The sequence below is a fragment of the Homarus americanus genome, unplaced genomic scaffold (genome assembly GCF_018991925.1).
Source record: "Homarus americanus isolate GMGI-L3 unplaced genomic scaffold, GMGI_Hamer_2.0 scaffold38393, whole genome shotgun sequence".
Classification (NCBI taxonomy): Eukaryota; Metazoa; Arthropoda; class Malacostraca; order Decapoda; family Nephropidae; genus Homarus; species Homarus americanus.
This window is the reverse complement of record NW_024719307.1, coordinates 708,336-734,122: the sequence shown is the minus strand read 5'-3', so window position 1 is coordinate 734,122 and position 25,787 is coordinate 708,336. Positions and strand designations below refer to the sequence as shown.

General features: G+C 36.6%; 1 protein-coding gene across 4 annotated transcripts; it reads left to right on the top strand.

Annotated features, from left to right (window-relative positions):
* On the top strand, positions 1-25,787 carry LOC121859978 (WASH complex subunit 2-like). 4 transcript variants are annotated; one of them, XM_042356958.1, is made up of 14 exons: positions 1-74; positions 3,322-3,465; positions 4,837-5,028; positions 6,967-7,100; positions 9,266-9,512; positions 9,693-9,851; positions 13,968-14,058; positions 15,739-15,819; positions 16,273-16,431; positions 17,397-17,522; positions 18,396-18,463; positions 19,558-22,131; positions 22,388-23,033; positions 23,648-25,787. In XM_042356958.1, the coding sequence occupies exons 1-14, from the start codon at positions 72-74 to the stop codon at positions 23,785-23,787; spliced, it is 4,764 nt and encodes a 1,587-aa protein (XP_042212892.1). In that variant the 5' UTR covers positions 1-71; the 3' UTR covers positions 23,788-25,787. The 4 variants fall into 4 exon arrangements, with proteins under 4 accessions (XP_042212892.1, XP_042212891.1, XP_042212893.1 ...); XM_042356957.1 differs by having other exon boundaries at positions 15,739-15,900; XM_042356959.1 differs by lacking the exons at positions 1-74; positions 3,322-3,465 and adding an exon at positions 6,489-6,552 and having other exon boundaries at positions 4,912-5,028; positions 15,739-15,900.

Here is a 25,787-nt window from a genome sequence, read left to right as displayed (position 1 = left end):
GGACAACAATCAGCTGATCAGACATCGACGACGCAACTTATTCACGTTTTTCAGAATTTTCCGCCCCTGTGATGGTAAGATTTAGTTATTTATACCGTCATGTCTATCATTTATCTTTAATTCATGATAGGTTGTCAGTTGTCTTTATTATTAGTAAATGGTGTGGTAATGTCCAGCAAGAGTTGTAGTGGTTATGGCATGTTGTAGGACCATCACTGACCCCTACACTGCTGGACCTTCCTCACGGGGTCATGAGGGATAGTGTCTGGGTCATGAGTTCATACATCTAAACACTGCATCAGACTTAAGATGGTTGATTTTCACTTTGCCAGTTATTTCCTAACATTTTTTAGCAGGCTCTTACGGCAAACATTAAGGGCAATATTTACACAGTGGATATTTTGCCCTGACTGGCCAAATTCCTACTAACGCTATTTTACCGTGATTGTGCTCTGATTGGCTGAGTAGTTTCTGTTTAATATGATGGCTCTCCACCCTCCAGCTAGGATGTTAGGTAAGGTTAGGTAGGTTTCTTTGGTTGATTAGGTCAGGTTCTAGTAAATGTTGCCTCTTGGTTATTATATTCGGTTTAGCACATCTTCAAATCGCATAGAAGCACTTACTTTAAGACAATTTCTACCTATATATATATTCCTCAACCCCTGAAGCCTCTTGGAAACGCATTTCTTTCAGAAAAATCGCACAAGTGAGGTACGCCTAAGAAATTAGATCAATAAATCTTCACCCACCATTTCTTTGTCCCACCCTGAGCTGTCTGGAGCCGTGAGGTGTATTATGCTGCCTGCCTCCGCTCCCTTCCTGAACCCACGGTTATGTGATGTTAGGTTAGGTTAATGTAGGTTAATTTAGTGAAAGTTAGCGGTCTAGAAGTTTGGTTTCTGATGTATTTGGATGTATTTTGTTCAGAACTCACCTTTGTTTTTAATGGAAAATAGCTGTTTTTGATCAAGGATGACTTAATTTTTTTTTTTAAACGATGCATTTCCCATGGAAAAGAAGGTCACATCTGAACAAAACATAAAAAATCAAACATCTCGTGAAAAAAATCGAGGGTGTGCTAAAATGAATAATTACCTGCCTCTTTTATAACAAGTTTTCATGTACAACAGAAATATGGTTAGGCATGTTTATAGCTACACAACGATCGTCTCATGGTGAAATAAATGCCAAATGTGGCCAGAGTCACGGTTAAATGTAGTTTTCACATTGTTCGCTGGTAATGGACGATTAGCCAATCAGAGCGCACTCACTGTAAAATAATGTTAGTAGGAACTTAGCCAGTCACGGCAAAATATTCACTGCCCAGTATAATTTTTAAGGATAATGGTCCTGGTTAACCAGTCACTTTAAGGGAAAAAATATATATAAGGAAACTGTATTGTTGAATTTTCAACCACTATGCAGCCTAAGGTTTTGGACTTCAAAAATTAATAGAGCTCATCGAGAACTGTCTTCTGAACTCTACTTTAACTTGTCGCAATATTTGATGGAAATCACTTTTTTGATAGTTCTCCCATTACTCAAAAATGAATGGTTTCCAACAAAAATCAATATTTAAATCGAATAAAACACATAAAAAACCACCAGAAAAACACATTGCTCAACTCAGAGCCATATTGGTTGTAAATGCAAATTTACCAGTAAACTTATTTGTTACCTCAAGAATACAGTAAGTCTGGTGGAGGAATAAAAGATTTCCTGTTCAGGCTTTTGCCTCAAGTGTTTCTCCTCAAAGAAATACACTGTACAGGTGCCACCACCTTTGTTTAACTGAGCATCAGTATGTGTTGTTGTCACTGTCAGAATGTTTCATTGACAATAAGAACATCAGGTTTCATACTAATAAGAAACAGCAGTAACATTGACTTTACCCAAAAAATCTATAGATGATGATAAACTTCTTTTTTAGATTAATAAAAATAAAAATATCCCAAAAGATGACAACAACACCTATTATTTCCAATTTCCTAATAATATTACAGTACGTGAATGTACAGGGGTCGTCATTATATGTCAGATGTTTTCCAGAGAAAAGTAACTTAGTGAAATTTTTTATAATGAGGAATTTTTCTTCGTAAGAATTGATGTAATTAGGGGTATATTTATTCCGACATATACAATACAGGGTATATAAAAAATAGTATCTGCCAGGATGGGTATGCATGGTTCTCTGGCATACTGATCCAACTATGCCAAAATAAATATATATTGCATTAGTATTTATGTTTAAACTACAGTACAGTATATACCAAAGTAAATGCATATTCCAATACCTATGATCCCTGGTCTCATTATGTTTCACACAGTGTGTGGACATACTTTTTTGAGATACTGCACAGTAATACCCCTTGAAAGCTCAGGCTGTGTTCCTGAAGAGAGAGCTTTCAGCAAACCTCAGCATACAATGGGGGGTCATTATAATATACTGTAGATATACTGTGTAGTACAGTACAGTATTTGATATGGAGATACAGTACATTCTTAATAGTGTTACTTATTACCATTGAGTAATACATGTTGGCTCAATTTGCCTACTTGTACACTGAGACAACTGATTAATGAATAAACCAGGGAATATGCACAGACACTTCATACACTACACTACAATATTATTTACTGAGTGTTAAAGACACTTCCTGTGGTAAGCACGAACCATTTTGAGCAGTGTCAACAGGGGTGCGTGAGAGAAGGAGAGCACTGGCAGCACTTTGTAAACAAGGAATTTAATACAATGCATAAACCATCTGGGGTTGAATGTAATTTTTTTTTTTGTGGGGGCGGGGAAATTTGAATATTTTATGATAATTTTTTTTAACCTGGCACTAAATAATACTGGTATGGGAATTATGGTGTAATTGCATGCTATCCTGTTAATGGAGTCGGGGGGAAAGGCAGTTGTCCAGCCACCCACCCACCCTACCTCCCATCTATACCAGGCAGAATTTGCTTTCCATTCATTTTTCTTATTTTATCATTGATTTTCTTTATTTCTAAGTCATATTAGAGCATTGAAATGATATTTCCATAACTTTTATGGTTTCTTATGAAACAATGGCAACTGTGCACCATTTGTTATGGTGATTTCTAGACTTGATATTCTGCCACACACAATACTGTATACCCCTACACTCTATTTTGTTCAAACTTTATTTCTTTATAATACTGTACAGTAGCTATACAATTATTTTTATTCATAAGGCACACTAGCACATTGAAATGACATTTCTGCAATTCTGTGGTTACTTACACTTGACATTATTTTTACAGCTGATATACCCGTACTGTGTTTTGAAATTTCAGGGCTCTACGGAAGAGGATGGAAGGAGTGGTGAGCGATGGTGGGAAAGTACCAAACTTTCTCCATCTGACCTCCGCCAGCGTTCAGAGTCGTGGAGTCTGGCCGCTGATGCTGCCACTGCGACACTTCTACAGAGCATATCACAAGTATGAGCTACGTACATAATGTCAAATTTGTCTTTGATAATGTTGAATTCTTTTTCAGTTTCACAAAGAAAATAGGAATATAATTCTGAGCTTTTGTATACTGAATTCTCAAGCTGGCTGACTGTTCTCAAGAAATTAATAATAATACGGTATTAATTTTTGTTTTTGAAGGTCTTGAAAAACACGAGCCTCCTTAACATAGCTGTGCTGAGCAAATTGTTTTGGCAAACTAGATGCCAGATTAATATTTCTAAGTTGAGTGTAGTTTGCTGCCCACAGTAAAAGTATTACAGAAGACCTCCATAATTTGTAATTTTTTTTAATATACTGTACTGTATATACAGTACAGTATACCGTATATCATTTACATCACTTACCAGCTTATTGTCAATGCTGACGGTTAATCTATCTAGCATTAGTATGGGAGGAAACCAGAGGCTGGGAAATCTGTGATGTTTGGTAGGGTCATATATCACCCACCTCACGTGTGTCCAGACCCGAACCCTCTTGACATATTCGTGAGAGATGTGTGAGTTACCGCTCTGTTACCAACACTATTAATTCGTAATTTTTCATGATTCATCTGTTTTAAAAAAAATCATAATCTTAATTTTTGCAAAGCTGAAATTCCACAAAATGAACAATTATTTAAATACACTGTACAAAATAGAGATTCGTTCCACAAGTTATATTACACAGTACGGTATATACTGTACTGCCCTAGACCCAGTTGTATCTGTACCTCACCTAGCCCTCCTTATTGGCTGAACTACTATACTGTGTACTGTACTTTAATTAGCTAGTTGCCATTCAACATTAATGTACTGTACAAAAACTCTGGTTAAAATGCAACAAAACCTGGAACCTTATCATACTTACCTTATTGGCTAAACTAAATCATTATAGTTAAACACTAATATGTATATGTACTACACTATAAACAACAACAGATGATATAAATACAACTTTGGTAAATCTTGTGTCTACTTCATCTCCACTGTGATACACAGTTATTCGATGACACTCATAAGCTTTGAGACAGACTGTGTGCACTTGGGGTATTTTATAGGCATCAGTTTACATCAGTTAGCCAATACATTTCACTAGTTTGGTATACTGTATTTTGGTTTTCTGCCTCATTATAATTACCCGGAATTATTTAAGGTGTTATGTTTATAAGTAGATTGTACAATACAGTATTTATCAAGTGTAAGTTATTTAGTATTGTTATCCTTTTACTGATATAGGAAAATCATTTGGGTGTATATTACATTTATGAAAAAGTTTGCACTTGGTAGTATTCAGGGTGTGTTATGTTGTTGCTTAAGTTAACAAGTTTATGATAATACACTGTAGTAGTGACTCTTACAGAGGTTAGTGTCACGTACTCATGAAGTGGAAGGTGCCTTGGAGAAGGTGCTGGAGGAGACGGATCGAGTGATGACAGTCATATCCAACACCAACAATGCCTTCCACATGTTGGCCAACACACAGTTCATTGAGAATAGAACCTATCAAGATGATGCTGATGTAGTGAGAGAGAAGACTCAACCTAAGGAGAAGGTGTGTATACATTATCGCTGTTTTTATGACCTTAGGACCTTAGGAGTTTTTTCATAACTAGTCTTTTTTTAGCTGACAGTACTAGGTTATGACCCCCCCCTTGCAGCTCATTGGTTCATACAGTAATTCTCAATTAATATAGTTCCTGTATATCTCAAATAAATCCACATATAACTTAAGGATACCCAGTTCTGGCTTATAATAATGCCAAATTTGATGTACATAAAGATATAACTGCTTGAAAATGTTAACTTTAAAGAAATGAGTGAAAAAATTTGAAATAAATAATATTTACAGTTGAATTCACAAACAAATTCATTCTTCTTTTAATATTTACATTTGGAGTAAATCCACTATCCTGTACTTCTTATCTTTTCACTAATTATTACATATATCAAGACAAATGACACCAAACATATTAAACAATGGATAATAAAGATCATTTTATAAAGATTAGCATCAACTGTAAACACCAAATATATTCTCTTAAAGGTGTCATTTAAGACGAACGTTACGAAGAGGTACATTACACTTGGCGGAAGGAGCCGCTCAGCTGAACCTGATAGCTAGCGATATTACTGTACATGTACATTACTCTATATACCCCAAACATAACCTTTTTTATTTAGATCACCCCTGCACTCTCCTCACCTGATGAGGTGTGTGTGGTGGCAGAATGTGGTGGTGTGTGTGTGGTGGTAGGATGTGGTAGTATGTGTGTGTGTGTGTGTGTGTGGGGTGGTTGTGGGTGCCCTGTATCATAGCAGGAAAGGGCTTGGAAGAGTAAAAAAAAAAAGGAATGGTTCTTGTCCGATTTTGAGGGAGATGCAGCTCACAGGTCATAATTAAGAATGTTAAAATTTACCACAATGTCTCCAGAATTTAAGTCATTCCTTTTCTTTTCTTCTTTTAATATTTACAAAATAAGTTAACAGAAATTTTTTCATAATATCTCAACAGCACTAATCAGGTTGCTTCAAATTCAGCACAAATATTTTTTAGTACCGTACTGCAGTGCGTACAGTCAGTTCTCCTATAACGCAGTAGTGGCGTTCTTGAAAAACATCGTGTTATAAAAAAAATTCATTGTACTAACCATTGATTTAATGGGAATTAAGGGTTGTGGGGTAGTAGGACAGATACGGGACCAACAGGGAACCCACTTTCACATTATGTGTATTGTTAGTTTCTTTGTGTTTTTTTTTAATGATCGTATTTTAGTTTATACCTTCATTCAAGAACAAATTCAAGAAAAAGGGAAAGATGCTTGTTACAGTGTGTTAATGTACGTTGCTACACGATAGAAAACAGAGCCGTGAAGGAGGGTGGAGAACGAAAATTATGAAATAATACGTAGTGGAGTGTGACTCGCTTAACAGCTTTGAATGATAAATTTGTTGAAATCCAAACCATAATAAAATGTAAATAAATTTATAAGAATGTTTTAACACTCACCACAGGAAGAGAAGATGGTTGTTTGAGACGAGTGGTGGAAGAGAAGGTGGAAGCAGTCTGATGATGGAGGTGAGGGTTCGTAAAACTTAATCACATTTTTTTTTTTTTTTTTTTTTTAAGTTATAGCTTTTCTTTGTTTTACTTTACTTCCACTACCAGAATGCTTCATGCCCTTGCCACTCATTGTAATTAAAAGCAGTAAAGTTGATACAGTACAGTATCTGTAGTAAGATAAAGCACAGTCCAAGATAACAGATGTCTGATGCATATGGAGGCGACTGCATAATAGCTTATTCCTATTCGAGTGACATAATTCTGTTTGTTCAAGCGCTTTATCTCCAAATCGTATCCGTAATGCGGGGAGAGACACGATGCATTTGCTCGTGAATGAGGGTCAGTGTTTTACCGTAGGTATTTCTATGTTATGGAGAAAATATAATTGGGAGAATTGAATGAATAATTGTTTGTAAATGTGTTCTTCAGCCAGCAGCAGGTGAGGAGGATGTGCTAACAAGATGTAAAAACGCCATTATTGATGGTCTCAGCCTTGTCAGCCGGAGCTATGAGCGCCATGAGATGCAAGATTCTGATTCAGAGGATGAAGACAGTCCTGGCAGGTTTGTTTTCTTTAAAATAGTGATGTGTGGCAGTTTTGTTTGCTGAAAATAATTGTGCTTATGTATGCATTTGTCTCAATACAGTACATATATCCTTTGCTATACGAGTCTTTGCTTATTCGAATATTCTATTCATACAACAGTACTCTATGTATATGAAAGCTAGTCTCACTTATACGAATATGGTCTTTTAAGGTAATGTACTAAATTTATATTTTATAAGTTATTTAATTTGTTAAATACTAATTTAAAGTACTGTACAGTGTACTTGTACTTAGGTGGAGTTTTTTGTTTGTGAAGCAACTTTTTTATTTTTTATTTATTTATGTTTTATTTTATTTTTTTTAGATATAATACAGTACTGTATTGGGGTTTTCTTGTCATTGGAGAATCAAACCCTATTTATCCCACACGTTATGTTATCTGCTATATGAATACTGTATTCACTTAACGAATGTTTTTCAAAGAACCTAACCCATTCATATAGCAAGGGATACCTGTACAAGAAATAATATTTGAAAATTGGTTCAAGATTAACTCGGAAGAGTAAATTTCAGTAAAACCATCTTTGTATGGATCTGCTTCTACAACTTGTGCTGCCTGAGCCAGGAAGATGCTGATGGGATGAAAACCCAACACTGATGAGTTTGGGAGGTCCTTTTTTATCAGTAGCACAGGAATAATGAAACAAGTGAAGCAAGTGGGTAAAGATATTTGAAAAGGAGTTTGTAATTTTTTGATGTTATTGGAGTTTATTGAAATTAATTTTGATAATGATTAAGATTTATACAATATTGTGAACTCATCATGTTTGAGAGTAGTATGAGTGATGGAGAGACGTGCAGGTTTGGCAAATGGTGATTAGAATGAGTTGGGTGGTGATTTAGCAGCTGTTGTTAACAGATGACAGTGGTTGATTCAAAAGAAAATTTACATTGGAAAATGACCATTAAATGAAGATGATAATGTACATATACTACTGTCATATACAGAAAATTGAGTCACATAATCAGAATTAAACGATGAAAATAAGTAGAGAAAGGAGATGAACAAATAAATATAGCTTGAATGGAGAAAATGAAACATTAATAAACTTGGAAATGGATGTGACAACAAGTGGAATAATATATGTGGATAATGCACTGTGAAGAGAGAAAATTACACGGTATGTCACAGGAGGCAAAGGTGTAAGGAGGAATTGTTGGGCTGAGATGGTTCAGGCACATGGAAAGAATGAAGGAGACCAATTGGGTCAAGAGATGCTTGAATTTGAATGACTTGGGAAGAGATTGTGCAAAATGACCTCATGGATAAAATCCCACTGATAGAGGCTACAAGAGACCATGCTGCATGGAGAGCTGCCATTGGGTAATCATGATTAACCTACACAAATATGGAAAAATATCCATAAAATAGTGGAAATGATGATGATGATGATAATGATGAGGCCTGATGAGCACATGGCATCATATAAGCTAGTGCATACCTCACCTTTCTTCCTGGATTGGTTGTGATAGCTTTGAGATGTCAAACCAGTTCATTCCTGGCAGATTTCATACAAATTTATGGGAAAATGGATGGTTTCCAGGCTACCTGGTTCTGGGCTCGGCCATAGAATGTAATTTCAGGAATTCATCTTTACTGACGGTCAGACACTATTTTATCAAGCAGCTCGAGTACCTGAAGCAAACTAGAAATAGATAAGAGGTAAAAATAAATGCTCAAACTCCTGATGTGATATTGCAATCTAAAGGAAAGTTAACCCAACTGTTATAACAGTTTACAATAGGTAAGGGACAAGGATACTATCTTTACAAACTTCCCAACATCACTCAGTCCATCAGTGCACTTACCTTGTCTGAATAATGGGTTATTAATGTACAAGCCGAAGCCCTCGTGTCTTTATATAGAAGGTCTCTGCTGCTATTCTCCTGTCAGAGTGTTGGTTGCTGTAGGGGAAGAGGATGTAATCATGCAATCATTTGGTTAGGAGAGGATTTTTTTTATTTGTCACAATTAGGTTTTAGATGAAAAGAAATATATTTATAGCTTTTCTTCTATTGCTTATTCAGTACTATAAATACTGATGAGACAGTGTTTGGCAGTGAGTGAAAATAGTGAACTTAGTTTATTATTGAGGGTCTTACCAATCTATCTCCCAACAGCCCTGTCCCGGTATATGCTCTCATCGACCCTTATGAAGGCAAGCCATTGCCCCTTATCATTGGCTCTGGAGGATTCATGGCAGATGATAAAGTTGGCCTGCAAGAAACCTCATCTAGTGAAGACAACTCCAAAATGACTCTTAGTCCAGCCGAGACAGACACCGAAGATGAGCTGGATGTAGACGATTTAACAGGTCGAAGACTGCAGAAAGACCAGCCCATTCCAGCCAGTAGTTCAAAAGCTGTGGTAAGTTGTCAAAAGCTGAGCCAGTCTGTAACTTTAATTTTTATTTCATTTTTTATTTATCAGTTTCTTTTATACAGTATGTCAAGAACGTTTCCAAGGAAAATAGGGCGCGTATAGAGTGCGATAAAAGAACGATATGGATAATAAGGGAAGTTGATCTATGATTTATGTGAATTTCAGGATGATGACAGTGATTCTGATTGGTCAGATGAGGATTTTCCTCATCCGGTAAATAATGTTACGGGAGTGGATAAGCCAAAGTCTCCACAGTCAACCAATGATGAGGGAGAAGATGAGGATGATGCAGATTTCTTTGGTCCCTCAAAAACAACACAGAGCGTAAGTATCATAGAGGAAATTTTTTTTCTAACTTTAATAGTTATACCAAACCTACCATTTCCATTTTGAAAATTTTCCCTTGTAAAAATGTTTTGAATTTTGAATTACCCATAATTAGTTGTTTTTTTTTCTCTCTCTCTCTTTTTATACAAAATTCCCATTAAATCCATGTGGTGGGTAATAATGGTGTAATGGAACAGGGACATGCTTTACATATAAGCTACACAAGAATTACGATGATCCCAATTACCTGCTGACAATTTCAGCCAGAAGGCAAACTTCTCAAAGTGTCTTACCTTAAGTCCTCCAAGTCCCATCATAGGAAGACAATGGGGTATTAGTAAGGCTACCAGAGTGATGGAATCTCCTGTGATACAATAACCCATCTAGTAAAATTCAGGGGTTATTTTCATATTGTACTTTACAGGGACATCTTGGGTATGACTTAACTCTCACCATTGAGGTATTTATTAATTTCAGCTCATAATGAATGAATATTTTGTTCACTGCAGACTTTCCTTAAACCTTTGACTTGATTTTTGTTAACCAAAACTTCACATTGATCAAGGACTGTGTTTGTATTAAGTTTGTAGATCCTGATACTGCATATGGTGGATTGATCCAGAGATCCTAGTATTACCAGACCAGGGTCAAGTAACTCCGGATCTATCCTTCCTCCCTGTAGGGTATTGAGATCACCTGCTATGGTCCTTATGACATCACCTTATAGATTATGTTACCAAATAAAAGTGGGTCAGATCTCTCCCTCTCTCTCACTGGGGTAACTTCATGCCAGTGGGTATCCTCACTGAATCTGATAGTAATTTTTTTATGTACTATTCAATATTTAGAGCCCAACCACACATATTGGGGCTTTGCTGCTGCCTAGGAACTAAACTCTATGACTCAAAGGCTGTGTAGTACTGTGTTGCTGTCTGGCTCTTATAAAACTGATTCTCTGGACCACTACTGTGTTGCTGATGCTATTATTATTATTATTATTATTATTATTATTATTATTGTTGTTGTTGTTGTTGTTTTTATTGTTAATAATAATAATAATAATAATAATATTATTATTATTATTATTATTATTATTATTGTTTTTATTATTACAGGTATTATTATTTTTATTTTGTTACTTATTAATATTAAAAATATTATTTGTGCAGCATTGTAAATGCAGTGCACCTGTATTGTTATTATTATACAATTTTCAGTACTGTAGTGTGGACTCATTAACTGATCCTCATACCCACGTACACATTTTGGTGGTGGTGAGCAGCGTGCATCCTGCCGCCTTATCTCCGCTCTTCCTCTTCACATTGACAGTTGCCATTATTTTGTTTAACCTCACCACCAATTCTGAAAATGGAAAAGTATTATTATGGTAGACATGAGTCACGGTAATTTCATGTTGAAGGTATTTAAGGAAAGTTAAGCTTATGGAGTTATTTAGGTATTTTTGGTGGTATTTTGGAGAATAAATGTTATCATTAGATAGTCGGTGTATCCTGTTCAGACTATGCAGATAAATCTGTGATACTCGGGACACAGTTGTCTCTCAGAATTACCCGTGACTGCTTGTGTCTGCTTAAGTTCCTCGTCCTTCAACATGAATCTAGTCTCAGATTGTTTCCGGTACTTGTACCTGAAGTACCAGCATAAACTGATATCAAGCGGAGACATTTTGATGGACTTTGATATTGCTATGGTTGTGATATGTGTCATGCTCTTCATCACAGCCTGGATTGGCACATATTTCAGAAAGAGTCTCAATGCTTGAGGAGGGTGCAATGTTCATCATTACTCTTGGGCTGCTGTTGCTGGTCATGCTGCTTCTCACATATGTATGTTGTCTTTATGTTCAGTACTGTATCTTGTTGTCATATTTGCTTTGTGTAAATTTCTCTCTGCAGTTAACTTTATTCTGGAAAAGATGAAGAATGGCCTTGTAATTACTTTAATTCTGTCATGATAAAAGTACATTACTGTTTTATCATCTTGGCTTGATTGAGTTTGTAAGGATATGTAATGTTTTGACCCTTTAGTGGTGTTGTTACCTCTGTGTGTGTGCGTGTGTGTTATTAACCTGGAATTTGTCACCACAGCAAGTTTCATTACTTTGTAGAGATCAGTTAGCAAGATATTATATACAGTGTAGGAATGTGTCAGCTGAGCACTCACCTCATTCCTAAGAGGGGTCACTGGTTTTCACCACAAGGCACCCTTAGTTCACCCAGCTGTAAATTGTTATCAAACTTTATAGTTAGGGAAGTGTAAACAGTCAAGTGCATTACAACAATGCATCTCAGTGTACTGAAACATTAATCTACAGTGTGCTATATCCACTCTGCCCCTAACAGACTGTCAAACCTGTGGGACTAACTTTCATATATAGAATCATTATTACTACTCATAAATGTGGATATCCTGTAAGTGTGATTCAGCCTCAACTGTTCCACTCTACCTCACTATATTGTATTGAATAATTTGTAGCTTGGCATTTAGTTTTTTCTTAAGGCAGAATACCATACTGAACAGGAGTAGTTCAAGTGATGTTGTGTGAGCAATAAACAAAGAGTTTTCTGGGCATCAGCAGAGAGATTTTTGGCATTCCAATAAAAAAAAATTATCTTGGCATTACCTTTATTTAATGTATTTTCTTTAATTAATTTTTCTGGATAAATGAGTTGAGTTATTCCAAGGTAATTTCACTGAGGTTACACTTGAGATGGTTCATTGACACACATGTAGTACATTAAGTCAATTAACTCTTTAGTTTTTTATCCAAATAATGTTGTTTTAGTCTTTCCAAAATGTAGAGATAATTTGTTGTCTATCAGCCATTGTTTGCATGACTCCAGTTCAGATAACAACTTGTTAGCTATATCATTTGGATCAATATACAGTACTGTACAACAAAAGCTTGTAAGTAACAATGGTCTTAGGATCCACAGGCTGTCGACAACGGTGTTGACTCAGTATTACGTATTTGGAACAACACTGTTTCCTGTTGACGAGATAAGATAGAGCTTGGTCCTGTTAAACACACACACACACACACACACACAGAGGAATAGATTTACTTTCTTTTGATTATTTATTGTGTTTTTGTAGTATGTGGTGAAAGGACATCAGGGAAACCCTTCAGGGGACCCAGCCGGTGGATTCTAGGCTGGGTAGTCCATATAGAGCCATTGGGTTACTTACCGGTACCTGGAGTTACAAAAGCTGTTCTGAACTATTTAATGCAATAGTTAGTGTACCAAAGTGACATACTACTGTGTTATAGTGAGAGTGGTGTGATAACAGAGCCACCCACAGGAGTTTAAGGTTCCGAAGTGAAGTTTCATACTTCAGTCCATCATTTCTCTTATACTCTACTGATAAGATTTTTAAAAGCTCTTCAACTGATGCAAATTTCTGTATACTGTAGTGTTTTATTCTCTCACTCATACTTCACATAGTTTATTATTTCATTCAACATTATTGCACTTGTTTTTTCTTTAAAGTTTTGAAGTTTTGGCACTTCTTCAACTCTCTGCTGTACTGTACTGTATAGCTGGAAACAAAGTGATATTAAAAATAACCATATAGACACTGTACTGATTTGCTTATGTGAGACTCACTTTATTAATACTGTACGAGAATATCATCTGGTTGAACTTATCTGTAACTGAAGATCCAAACATTTACAGGAAAATTAGTAACACAGACTTCATGGTAGCTGTTAAAATGTACCTAAGGAGTGCAATGGTTGAGTGAATAAAACACTCACCTCCTGTTCCAGGGGGTCATTAGTTGATTCCCATGTGCTGTCAGTACACCCAGCTGTACGGTAAATGGGTACCTAAGTTTACAACTTGGGGAAGTGAGGGCAGTCGAGTGAAGTACCAGCCATCTTGCCTCCTTGTGTACCAAAAGCTTAGTATACAGTGTGCTGAATCCACACTGTCCCTATTGAGCAGCCATGTCTATGGGACCCACTTTTCAAAATGTACTTCTTCTTTTTTCCCACATATATATACTAGAATTTAAATCACACAATGTTCCACACATGGATGAGTATAGTACATGTTGTAGTAACTTAAAACTGTCTATTCATCTTTACAGATCACTAAAAATGGGCCAAATGTTTCATCTCAAATCAGCAAGAAGCTCAATATCAATGCAGCCACAGCACACATCAGCTCAAGAGGGAGAGGTAAGTCGATTGACAAATGTTTCCATAAAATGAGATAAAGAATGCATGTGTGAAGTTTTCTTTATACCACTAGTCATGTCGTCTTTATTAATGCTTCATAGTCTCATTTCCCAGCTTTTGAGAGACATGTTCTGTTATGCAGGAGGCTGTGTGTGGTAGGACATTATTATATATTGTGAGCACATCTGGTTATTGTCAAATTTGGTAATCCAAAATAGCTGAACTGTCTTTTTGAGTTGTAGTTGTCATGAAAACACTGGGTGGTAGTATAATGGTGCTAACAGACAAGTCTGCAATGAGTTAATTGCAGAGGGAATATTTTGTCAGAAGACAATGCAAGTGAAGATAGGTGAAGGACTCTCATTAGTTTCATCTAAAAGTGTGTTTAGATGAGGTGACATAGAGCTAAAGAGTAAGGAAGGTTGAACCCTTAGACTGTGGCTATTGGAAAACTCTTAAAAGCATTTTGTATTTTTATAAAATGAAAGATGTGCATACAGAAGAAAAAGAATAAAAAATAAATCATTCACTTATGTTTATTCAGCCATGGTGGACTTGGTGGAGTGTTTAAGTAAGTGTGTGGGGGCTGAGTTTGATCCTGTTCACTCACAAGCCACATGTTCTCTTATGAACTCTCTCATGTAAAACACACAGTTTATTCAGTTGTAAGAGGAGTAAAAAGGAAGAGTAAGAGGTACAAGAACAAGTATGAGGAAGGAGGAGAAAGAGTAAGTAACTGTAAGAAGAAATATTTATATGGGTTAAAAGTTAAACAAAAGAATGTAGGATGCTTTAAATATATGGAGAGTGAGCAATCAATGACATACAGCTGCCCTGAGTGGTCTAATGATTCAGGCTGAGGCAAATGGAAATGCAAGTTCATTTGTTTGAGAGAAGTGGCAAGCTAGCTAGTGACAGCAGATTCACAGGAGGCCAAGATTGACTTCACAGCTTCATTATATTTGCTGATCTACACTGTGTGACTCACTGTGGAGGCTGCATAAACTGACACAACTTTGGCAGAAAAAGTGGAGGGAGAATTGTGAACTGATAGAGGACGGTGCTGGAAACTAAAAAATTAATATTTAATTTTTTACAGAAATGAAGAAAATGGAAGAATGAAAATAAATGTAAGGGAGCATAAAAGGTCATGTGAAAAAAGCTTATGAAGGAGGGACTGCATGGGGTAACATTATTATCACACGAGTGGAATATTACCGGTACTGTAAAGATGATTATGTCTAAAAGGGGTTTTGCCAGAGATACAGTATTGTGTTGTATAATGAGGCATAACATGTTATTACTGTGCTTTAACAACTGAAGTCTTTAATTACATAACAAGGTTAGTAATACACTACACTAGCCCAACAACAATAACAAATTATGAGAGATGAGCTCTCCTCTTCTTATGTATATTATAGATGTATTGTGGAGTAGTGTATGACAAACGGTGTCAATTGACCATATAAGTGGAGAAGACAGTGATAAACTTTCTCATTGAAGGAAAGTAAAAAAATAGGCAGTTATCAGTGACTTTCATTGATAAAAATAGAAGATTTGGACAGTTAACATTGGTTGACTCTGATGTGAATTAATGAGTTAGGCAGTTGACAGTAATGTACAGTAAAATATTTGTAGTAACTGACAGATACTTCACTGTTGTCATTTCTCACTTGACAGGCTTGGACTCTGACAGTGACGATGATGGGGATTTATTTGGCACGCGAAGGGAGTCTTCCATTCCTTCAGCTGGATTATTTGGTAACACTCAACCCCCTTCTGCATCTAGAGGAGGCAACAGTAATGATCTTTTTGGTGAACAGAATACTCACACTCCTTCAGGTGATATTTTGTAGTCTTCAGGTCATTAATAAGTAACCTTTTAGATATCTTCCTTATAATAACCCATGGCTCAACCTACCTGAGCCAGGGAGATTAGTGTGTTTTAGCATCAGGCTACACTGTCCTGTTCAACCAGTGTTAACCTCTTCCCTGGTCCCAAGGTTGCCGGATAAGAGAGGGTCAACTTTTAACACCTATTTGCTGTTATAGTCACAGTTTTAACTAAGAGTTCAGTTTACTCCTTTTGTTATACTCTGTACAATAGAGCATTAACAGCAAGTTTTGAGTGATGGATAGTATCAATATGTGAGATAATGTGTACTGGTTAAAGTAAGACTCTTTTTACACTAATTATATTCTGTGCTCCTGTAGAACCTTCAGTTGGAGTAGAAAATGTTCGAGCAATGCCTAACCCCACCAGAGCTGGGCCCCATGCTGTCAGTCGCCCTCAGAAGAGTGGCAGCAATCTGTTTGCCAGTGATACTGATGATGATGAGGGGGATCTGTTCTCCAGCAAGACTTCCTCTACCAGTAAGTACTAAATGTTACAAACTCTGATACTGTATACTGAACATAAGGGATTTACAGAGAATGATGGGGTAAGTATTCTAAGTCTAGGTAGACCCCAATTTACGAAGCTTTGGTTTAAAAAAAAATTGAAGTTACAATTTTTTGGGTTATACTTGTATTGTTTTTGCAACATCAAAAGATGCCGAGGTGCTAAAAAGCCCTAGGTTAGAAAACAAAAGGAGAAGGTTCCACTAACACACAGAACACTGGAGAAAAAAGAGAATGCTAACAGGTATATGTATATCAAACATTGTAGTGAAAACAAAACTGTATACTGTACTGTACAGGAACATAAAGTTTCCAACAACAGCTAAGATTTGCACAAAATATTTAAATCAATTCAAGAATTAAATAGAATTAAAAGAATATTGAGAAAATGGAAAATTAAAACTTGGAAAAAATATTGTGTAAGTTAGAAGTTAACTGTAGGAAAAATAAGGGAATTCTTATTTAAGTTCTTAGGTTTGTACTGGGAAAATGTTCTATACCAGATCTTCCTCTGGGTGTGTGTTATAGTAAGCTGGTTAGTGCCTGGAAGGATGGGAATGAGGGTGATGGGTGGAAGGGAGATGAACCTCCAGGAAGCAGCTATATGTGCTTGTTTGATAAATGTAGTGTCTAGTGGTTTATGAAAGTGGATAAACTGCTGCCAGGTGAAGCTGGGTTATATGAAGCAACAAAGAAAATACAACTGTAATAGTAATAAGAAAGAATGAAAGGTAGCTGTGAGTGAGGGGAGAAGTTGTGTTGCTCTTGCTTGGAGCCACTCTACCCCACACCTGGAAAAGGGCTTCCAGGTATGAAAAAAAAAAAAATATATATATATATATATATATTTTGTTTTAGATGTGGCATCCAATCTTTAATTTTTTAGTAACTCAGAGGAGGTATATTGCATTATAAAAAAGCTGTTCTTCATATTTCAGCTAAAACTAGAAGTCAGAGTGGCAAAGCAAAGAACCAGCCTGACCAGCCAAGTACACCCTCAACCAACCTCTTCTCTAGTGATGAAGATGGGGGGCTCTTCTCCCCAGCAACACCTCACACCCAGGGTCAGTAGAATTTCCTTCATGAGTCAAAATGACTTGCTTCACTCACAGTTATTAACCTTTAACCTGTCATACCAAGAATTAATTATCTCATTTTCATGTAGACTACAGGTACAGGGGTCATTAGTGCACAGAGTACTGTACTGCAGCAAATTGCTACTGAAGTGAAATTATAGTTACTGGGGGAAAAAGTTTCAGTAGTGAAAGTATAGTCTCATTAGAGACTATAGTACTTATGAAAGGGTAAATTTTTTTTTTTAGAAACTCCATATTTAAGTACTGTACTGAGAGTAATAAGTAATTCTCCTCAAATGAAATTTATGCAAAGTGATGAAATCCAATCCCAATATTGAACTACGGTAATTATGAACAATTACCAAGTGAAATGAAAGACTTGAGTTGGCAATCATATCACTATTTACCGGTACTTACTAGCTTAATTAAATTAGATTGCAAGATAATTCTAGTTTATAAAATTCAACACTCTTTGAAAGTCTCTAGTGCATACAGTACCACCATAAGTCACACCACAACACACCTGCCACAGTTTACACTGCCGTACAATCACTGAAAAGGTCTATAAAATCTTTCCATTAAGTTTTAAGAACAGTTGGATTTCAAAATATTTGTCTCCTATTATATTAATAGGAAAGTTTGACACATCCCTGGCTACTTGTGTAAAACCTGCTGGATATCTTAAAAGACTCCTGATCTAACTTGACTGACAGAAGAGTTACTTTAGCAAAACCTTCGGAAAATATTTAACATGTACCATTCAGCTCTGAATATCAAGAGATATACATAATGAAGATAGTCATAGAAATCATATTATGTCTCACATTTATGGTAATTGAAATTACAATTTTCATATTTCAGGCACAAGTAACAACAAAGAGGATTATGAACAAAAGGATGAGCCACCACCAATACCAAGTGGAAGAAAGGTGAGTCATACCAACTTTTATGTCTTAGGTACACTATTTGCAACAAGACATAAGAAGGCCTTCCTCTCCAGTGTAAGTAATTAACTTCCTGCATGATAGGGCCTGTTTCTGTGGACACCACACCTCTTGGTTGGTATGGAATCGGAGACTTGAACTGAGAGCTCTGTAACAGTGTCTCTCCAAATGGCACTTGTTCAACCATTAAATTAGCTTGACAGTGAATATGTAGTTACTCATGAGCCAACTTTCTCAGTGCAGGTTTAAAGAACCCTTAAAATGTTTGAATCAGCTGTATATGTATTGTCTGATATGACTGGGCAATAGAAAGGAAAACTTGGTGAATCCCTCTCTATGATTTGAACTACTTGAGCCACAGTCACAGATCAAAAGTTCCATTTACAATCCATTGTCTTTCTGTGCAATAACTCTTCATCCTTATAAATGCAAATGTAGTCCCCTTTTAACCCCCACTTATCTGTGTGTGTGTGAGGGGGGGATGAGACATTAACATTGTCAAGTAGCCAACTGAACAGCTATGCGGTGATTGAATGTGCCGTTGACTGGGAAATGTGCAGACTAATGCTTTTTCTTTATTAATGCATTTAATAAAGAGTTGCCAGTTAATGGAATACCAAGCAAGAGATGGTCAAGCTGTACTGCACTGTATTACAAAAGACAAAGAACAGATGCTTGAGAAATGTGTGAGAACAGGTATGGGAGACATGTAAAGATGGGTTGATGTGTAAAGATATGCTGGAAAATATTGCTTAAAGGTGATTTTGCATATCCTTTTATATTTTAATTGTGATAAAAAAGTAGACTACAGGAAAATGTGCTAGAGATTGTTTTCCTAAGGTTTTGCTTTATCTCCATGTTATCTGTGTCCACATCTTTGTATCATATAAAAGTGTGAAATTTATTTACGGTATATTATAAATTTCTCTATACAAAAAACCCTCAACTCAATACCTGACTAATTCTTGCAAGCTCTGTCCAATATTGGGAGGATTCTGTTAATGAAAATATTCAGTAATGATAAGTCTTCTATTGAGAGGGTTTACTGTATATATATTTTTTCCTTCTTCATGTTTCAGGTTCCAGTTGGTGGCATTAACATTTTTGGTTCTGCTGTCACTTCTGCAATCCGTCGACAGCAGTCAGACTCGGAACCATCAGATGATGAAAGGTCCATTCGGGGCGGTAGCAGAAGTTCATCAGCATCTCTCACAAAACCAGAACCTCAGCCTTCTCAAGGACCTTCCCTGAAAGCAGCAAACAGTGGAAAGAACTTGGATGGTGGCGGCTTGTTTGATGAAGATGATGAAGATTTGTTTGGCAGTATAAGTAAAAAACCTGAAGCAACTTCTTTCAAAACAGTGAGTGACCAGACAAAGCCCCTCTCATCCACCTCTGTTGATAAAATGAAAGACCCAGATGAAAGAAAGAATTTGTTTAAAAATATAACTTCTGGTAACTCCCAAGGACAACAGACCGCAATAAATTCCTCCGGAGGTTTGTTCTCAGATGATGACGACGATTTATTTGGTGCACCTTTTAAAGCGGAGAAAAAATACAGTACGTTACCCACTACACCTGCAGTCAAGAGTTCGTCCTCAACTGAAAATGCTGCTGAGAGTGGAGTTATTAGTTCTGGCCCTGCTAAGAAACCCAACCCATCCCAAGATGTCCAGAAAACGTCGCCTCCAGTAAAAGTTCACGAGGTTCCCAAAGTTCCAAGCACTTCTTTGTTCAGTTCTCCCAGTGATGATGATGAAGACCTGTTCTTCCCATCCAGCTCCTCTATGACAGTTAAGTCATCTGCATTTGTGACAGAGCCGCCACCTCTCCCACCAGCTGGCACTGTCAGTTCCATTAGTGAGAACTCAGAGTCATCTATGAATCATGATGACCACCATTCATCCACCACTTCAATGCCCCAAGTAATTAAGACTCAAGAGTCACCTAAAACCATTTCAATTTCTAGTAATGACAAGTCCATTAACATGGCAGCAAACCAGAGAGAACAAGGACCACTTTCCAACAGCTTGTTTAGTTCATCAGATGATGATGATCTGTTTTCAAGTGTGTTAAAGACCACTCATGAAGATGCCACTTTAACTCAGAAACACAAAGATAGAACAGAGTCTTTCAAAACTAAAGAGGATCCACCAATTAGATCAGAGAGCATTATATCAAACACAACTGATAACACAAGTTCTCAAAAATCAAAACCAAATTTGGATATATTTGGGTCGCCAGATGATATCTTTGTTCCAAAGTCAAAACTGAAAGATAACCTTCCCACAGAAGGGACCAAACCATCACAATCTTTCAAAACTCAGACACGAGCTGAGAAATCAGATCTCTTTGCTGCCATAGACAGCGAGGATGATATATTTTCAAGTGTTTCAAACTCTTCATCAAGCGGAAAACCAGCTCCTAAGAGTGATAAAGATGGTTCAAGTCTTTTTGGATCATTTGATGATGACATTTTTGCAGATGCTCAAAAGGGATCAAAATCAGGTGATGCATCAGAACCAAAGCCACATGTAAACATGAAGGGTAAAAAGGATATATTTGATAGTTCAGCACAACCTCAACACCAAAAAGAATCACCTTCTTTAACAGTTGTAACTGCAGCAGGTCAGACAGACACTGTAATCACATCATCTGTAAGTGATAGGGATAACCCTCCAACACTGCCTGCTGAGACTGAAGGCTCCACTACCCCACTGGCTTCTGAAAGAGAATCATTTCCATCAGAGAATTTAACAAAAGTTGTTCATAAACCACCAGTAGGGGGAGTTGCTCTCTTTGGGGGAGATGAATTATCTGCTAGAATAAATAAGCAAAAATCTTTGTTGGGTGAAAGAGAAGTGAAGGATGAGAAAGTAAAAGAAGAGGGCAGTAAACCAGTGTCTGAGAAAACAGTAGTAAAGGAAGAGAAAGGTGACAGATTTAATAAAATTGGTAGTATATTTGATGGCGAGGTTGATGACAGTGACTTATTTGGTGTCACTCAAGTTAAACCTGAGAAAAATCTTTTTAGTGGATTGGGGCGAGAGAGTCCGCCTCCTCTTCCAACAACAACAGTAGAGCCTTCACCTCACTCTAATGAAAAACTGGAATCATCTTTACCTCCTCTAAAAGAACCCCAGTTGGAAAATGTGAAGCTGTCAGAAGGTGAATCAATCATAAATGCAAATGATAAAAACAGAGATGTAGATGAGCCAGGCAAGGGAGGTACAGAAGTAAAATCTGAGAAGACTGAGCAAATTGTCGCTGTAGAGAAAGAAATTCTAGAAATAAAACCAAAGAAGAAGCCACCCAGAGGAGGAGTGTCAATGTTTGGTGGAGGAGGTATTGGGGGTAAGGAACTGCTTGCTAAGGTACAACAAAGAAAGAGTATACTGGAACCTGACAGTGAAAGTGAGAGTGATGATGATGATGGTCCTGTCACCATTTCACCGGGAACTTCACCACACAAGGAAGAAATTACTACCGTATCATCAGTCAAGCTTCTTACCCCAATAAGTCCAATTTCACCGATGTCTCCCCTGTCACCAGTCTTTGCCTCTGAAGTAGTCTGGCCTAAATCTGGAGGTCAGGAGAGTAGTGTGAGTTTTGATGAACCAGCCCCAAGCACAACACTACAGAGTCTGAATAAGGTTTGGTCTTAGATGTATTGTGATATATACTGTACTGATATAATGTGTATGTTTACATTAGATAAAAAAAAACTCCTCCGCTCTTTTTAGGGCTGTGAGAAAAGCACATTTTTATTTTGTAACTCAAATCTGCCAGTAGTTTTACCCAGTTATGGGGGGAAGGGGGAGTGTGGCTGGGGAGGGACAAAGACAAGTGATGACTGAACACATCATCATCCTCCAGTCAATACATTTTTCTTATATTATTCATTTTCAGAGCCGAAACAGAGGAAGCCTGAAGCGACGACCCCCGAGTAGATCCCATAGAAGGAGTAGATTAGAAGAAAATTCTCCAGGTGCACCAAACATTTCAACAAGTAAAGAGTATACAGCACCAGCAGACACAGTTACTTCCTCTGTACCAGAATATACTTCTCAAGACAGACAAAGAACCTGTCAAGAGAAAGAATTGAGTGTTAATGATTCATCTGTCTCGCCTGATAAACAAAGACAGCTGGACTCTATATTTTGTGATGACAGTACTCAGAGCGATATAATTAGCAATTATGTAAATACAGAAGTAAAAAACACAGTAGAAAATAAAGAACAGTCAACTGATATTGTTAGTAAAAAAGAGAAGAGAAATACTGCCTTAAAAAAGAAACAAAAGGATGAGAGTAATGATGATGATTTGTTTGGAAGATCAAAAAGTGCCTTAAATGAAGCCAAAGTAAAGAGTATTAGCAAAGGAACAAATAATTCTCTGTTTGGGGTAAGTGACAGTGATGATGAGGACTTGTTTGGGGAGGCAAAACTGAGAACAAGTTCAGTAAAGGCCTCAGAAAGTTCTTCTAAGCACAACAGTTCTACAAAGACATTGGTCAAATCTCATCCCGCTCAGTCCCTCTTTGGCAACGATGATGGTAAGTTCAGGTGAATTTCATGATAATAAAAGACTGAACTTCAGAATTAACTTATGAAATTCCCATTCTTTGTAATGGAAATTATCTTCAAGTTGCTTCTGTCCTCTACTCTGATGCCACTTTTGTGACTGTTTATACATACTGATAGGAATTATACCTTGAGTTTCTTTTCATTTTATGACTAACCTTAGTCTCACATTCTCTCACAGTTTATGTTATTACACTAATATGATGCTGTCTGGGCTCTGGGTCGATGAAATTAGAACAAAATATTGAATTATCCCAACATATTGAGACTGATAAAAGTGTCCATATACTTGATTAGGGACGTGTCTACATTATCTTTTAAATATTTCAGTATTTAAGGGAAATGTGAAGTTAATTACTCTGGACAGGAAAAATTGGTTCACATCAATAAGGTGTTGAGGTTATGTGCCATCTTAACTTGAAGGTTCTTCTCTAGTTAACATTTACTTGAGCAATGATGTTATTTTACTAACACAACTGTTTACCTTTTCTACTTGAGTACATTTCATATAATATTTTATTTTGCTTTTTCCAGCACTGACTTTTCTTCTCTTTAAACTGATGAACCTGTGAACTTTATATTTCAGATGACATCTTCGGCTCATCAAGCAAAGCGGAGAAAGTTTCAGCAAGTGTGCCGAGAAAAGGATCCACATCAAAACCAAAAAGTAATTTAAAACCTTCAAGTGAGCCATTTGAGGACCCTCTTCTGAGTAACTTGAAATAATACGAAAAATAAATGTGATTATAACAATTATGAAATAGTCATAGAACAATTTTGTGCAAATAATACTGAAGGAGGAGATTAAATTTTTTTCCCTTCCTTTTACTAGATTCCATTGAAAATAATGTCTGGGTCTCTTTGATAGACTAAGAAATTCAGTTGTTTTCACCACCATTATTAAGAAGGTACTGTACTATATCCAGATCTGAACAGTTTAAAATCATGATTATCCAGGACCCATTGGTCTGAACTCCTAATTTTCCAGGGACCATTGGTCTAAACTCATAATTTTCCAGGGCCCATTGGTCTAAACTCATAATTTTCCAGGGACCATTGGTCTAAACTCATAATTTTCCAGGGCCCATTGGTCTAAACTCATAATTTTCCAGGGCCCATTGGTCTAAACTCATAATTATCCTGGACCTAATCATCTATAATCAGGAGTTTCCAGGACACATAATGACAGAGAACTTTGATTATGTCAGAATCATTTACTGATATGTAGGGTCCTGGTTTTTTAGGTCTCAATATTGCAGTGTTTTAATTATCAAGGCTCCTGTGATATAAGAGTCTCAAGGATCCCAGAGATGATATGGCCTATATCATAGTCTTGGATCACCTAAAGAATCTGCACCCAACTTATATCACTGGAAGATTTACCACCCTAATACTAAACTAACCTTACCTTAAATCCCCAAATAGTTGAAATAAATTGAGGTGGAGACTCTTCAGGTGACCCACAGTCTCTGGTGTCGTGGCATTAACAAAGGTAAGCATTGTCCATGGATATTGCCTGTATCCAAGATCCTTCGCATGGAGAAGTAATATAACGGACCAAATTCACCATGTTACATGTTTATAACTTATGTATGACTAATAATAGTTATGAAATCTTCCACACTGTCAAACAAAGACAGTGAATGATTGTGGAGATATTAATGTGCAAGATATTGTTTGTGACATGGAATTCTTGGTGGTTAGGGCTTAATTTAATTTCAGAATATGCATTGTATATTTTTCCCTATTGGTGAAACTGGTAGGGAATTCCTGACTGAGATTGGTTAAGATTTTCTCTAAGACCTTATTCTGGTAAGATTTCCCTAGCTAAGACCATTTTCTCTGGCCTGTTTCTCTTAACCTTTTTCCCTCTTAAGGCCATCTTTCAGCAATGAATAATGTCTAGTACTGTATGTGGTGTTACACTGACCCCAGGTAGTGAAAGGTATTTTCAGTAAAAACAAATTGGGACCATTCATTTGGGAAGGTACAGAGATGGATCCTTAAAATAGGAGCTTAGGAAATGGGAGATTCCCCAAAACCAGACATTTTCTTCCCTGTTTTAAGTTAAAATTTTCTTCCCTTGTCATGTCCAGTTTTGCTTCAAGACACCCTCACACTCAATTGAATGTTTGTTTTACTTCTCAAATAACAAAATAAATAAGACATACATACTTTAAATAACAAAATATTGATTAAATGTAGTCTTTTTATGAACGAGAGTTGCCTAATTAGGCTTATATCACATCTATCTTGGGTTTGTGTATATCTGATTCCCAGAAGCTTCTATGTGGAGAATTGTCTTGGTAGATATAACTTTGTATCATGAATATGTTGGTTGAGGTCAATAAGTACCTGTACCATATATAGGCTGAGAGGTCAATACACCTACATATAATTTTCCCAACATTATCTACCCAGCTCTTGGTCCTCTTCAACTTAGAAATTTTTACAACTGACACACACAATGCGTTTAGTGTAGTATAAATGTGGGTATTTTATCCCATCTATTGCGACAAAGTGCATAGATTTAGAAGTAGCTCATGCCCTGACCACCAGGAATCTCGGTTTCAGTCCAAAGGTTTTCACAGTAAATGACTTAGATATGATTTTTTTAAGATTATATGACTATTTATTATTATTACTGTAGTTGTCGATATTATTATTATCACTTGTTTTTGCTTTATTATTATTATTGATGTATTATTGCTCCTAGTACAGTGGTC

Bases quoted from the DNA above. Each gene is read 5' to 3' on its own strand.
- LOC121859978 (XM_042356957.1), top strand. The intron at 9,513-9,692 runs GTAAGTTGTCAA...TGTGAATTTCAG, and splicing joins CCAGTAGTTCAAAAGCTGTG to GATGATGACAGTGATTCTGA. The intron at 15,901-16,272 runs GTGATATTTTGT...GTGCTCCTGTAG, and splicing joins GAATACTCACACTCCTTCAG to AACCTTCAGTTGGAGTAGAA.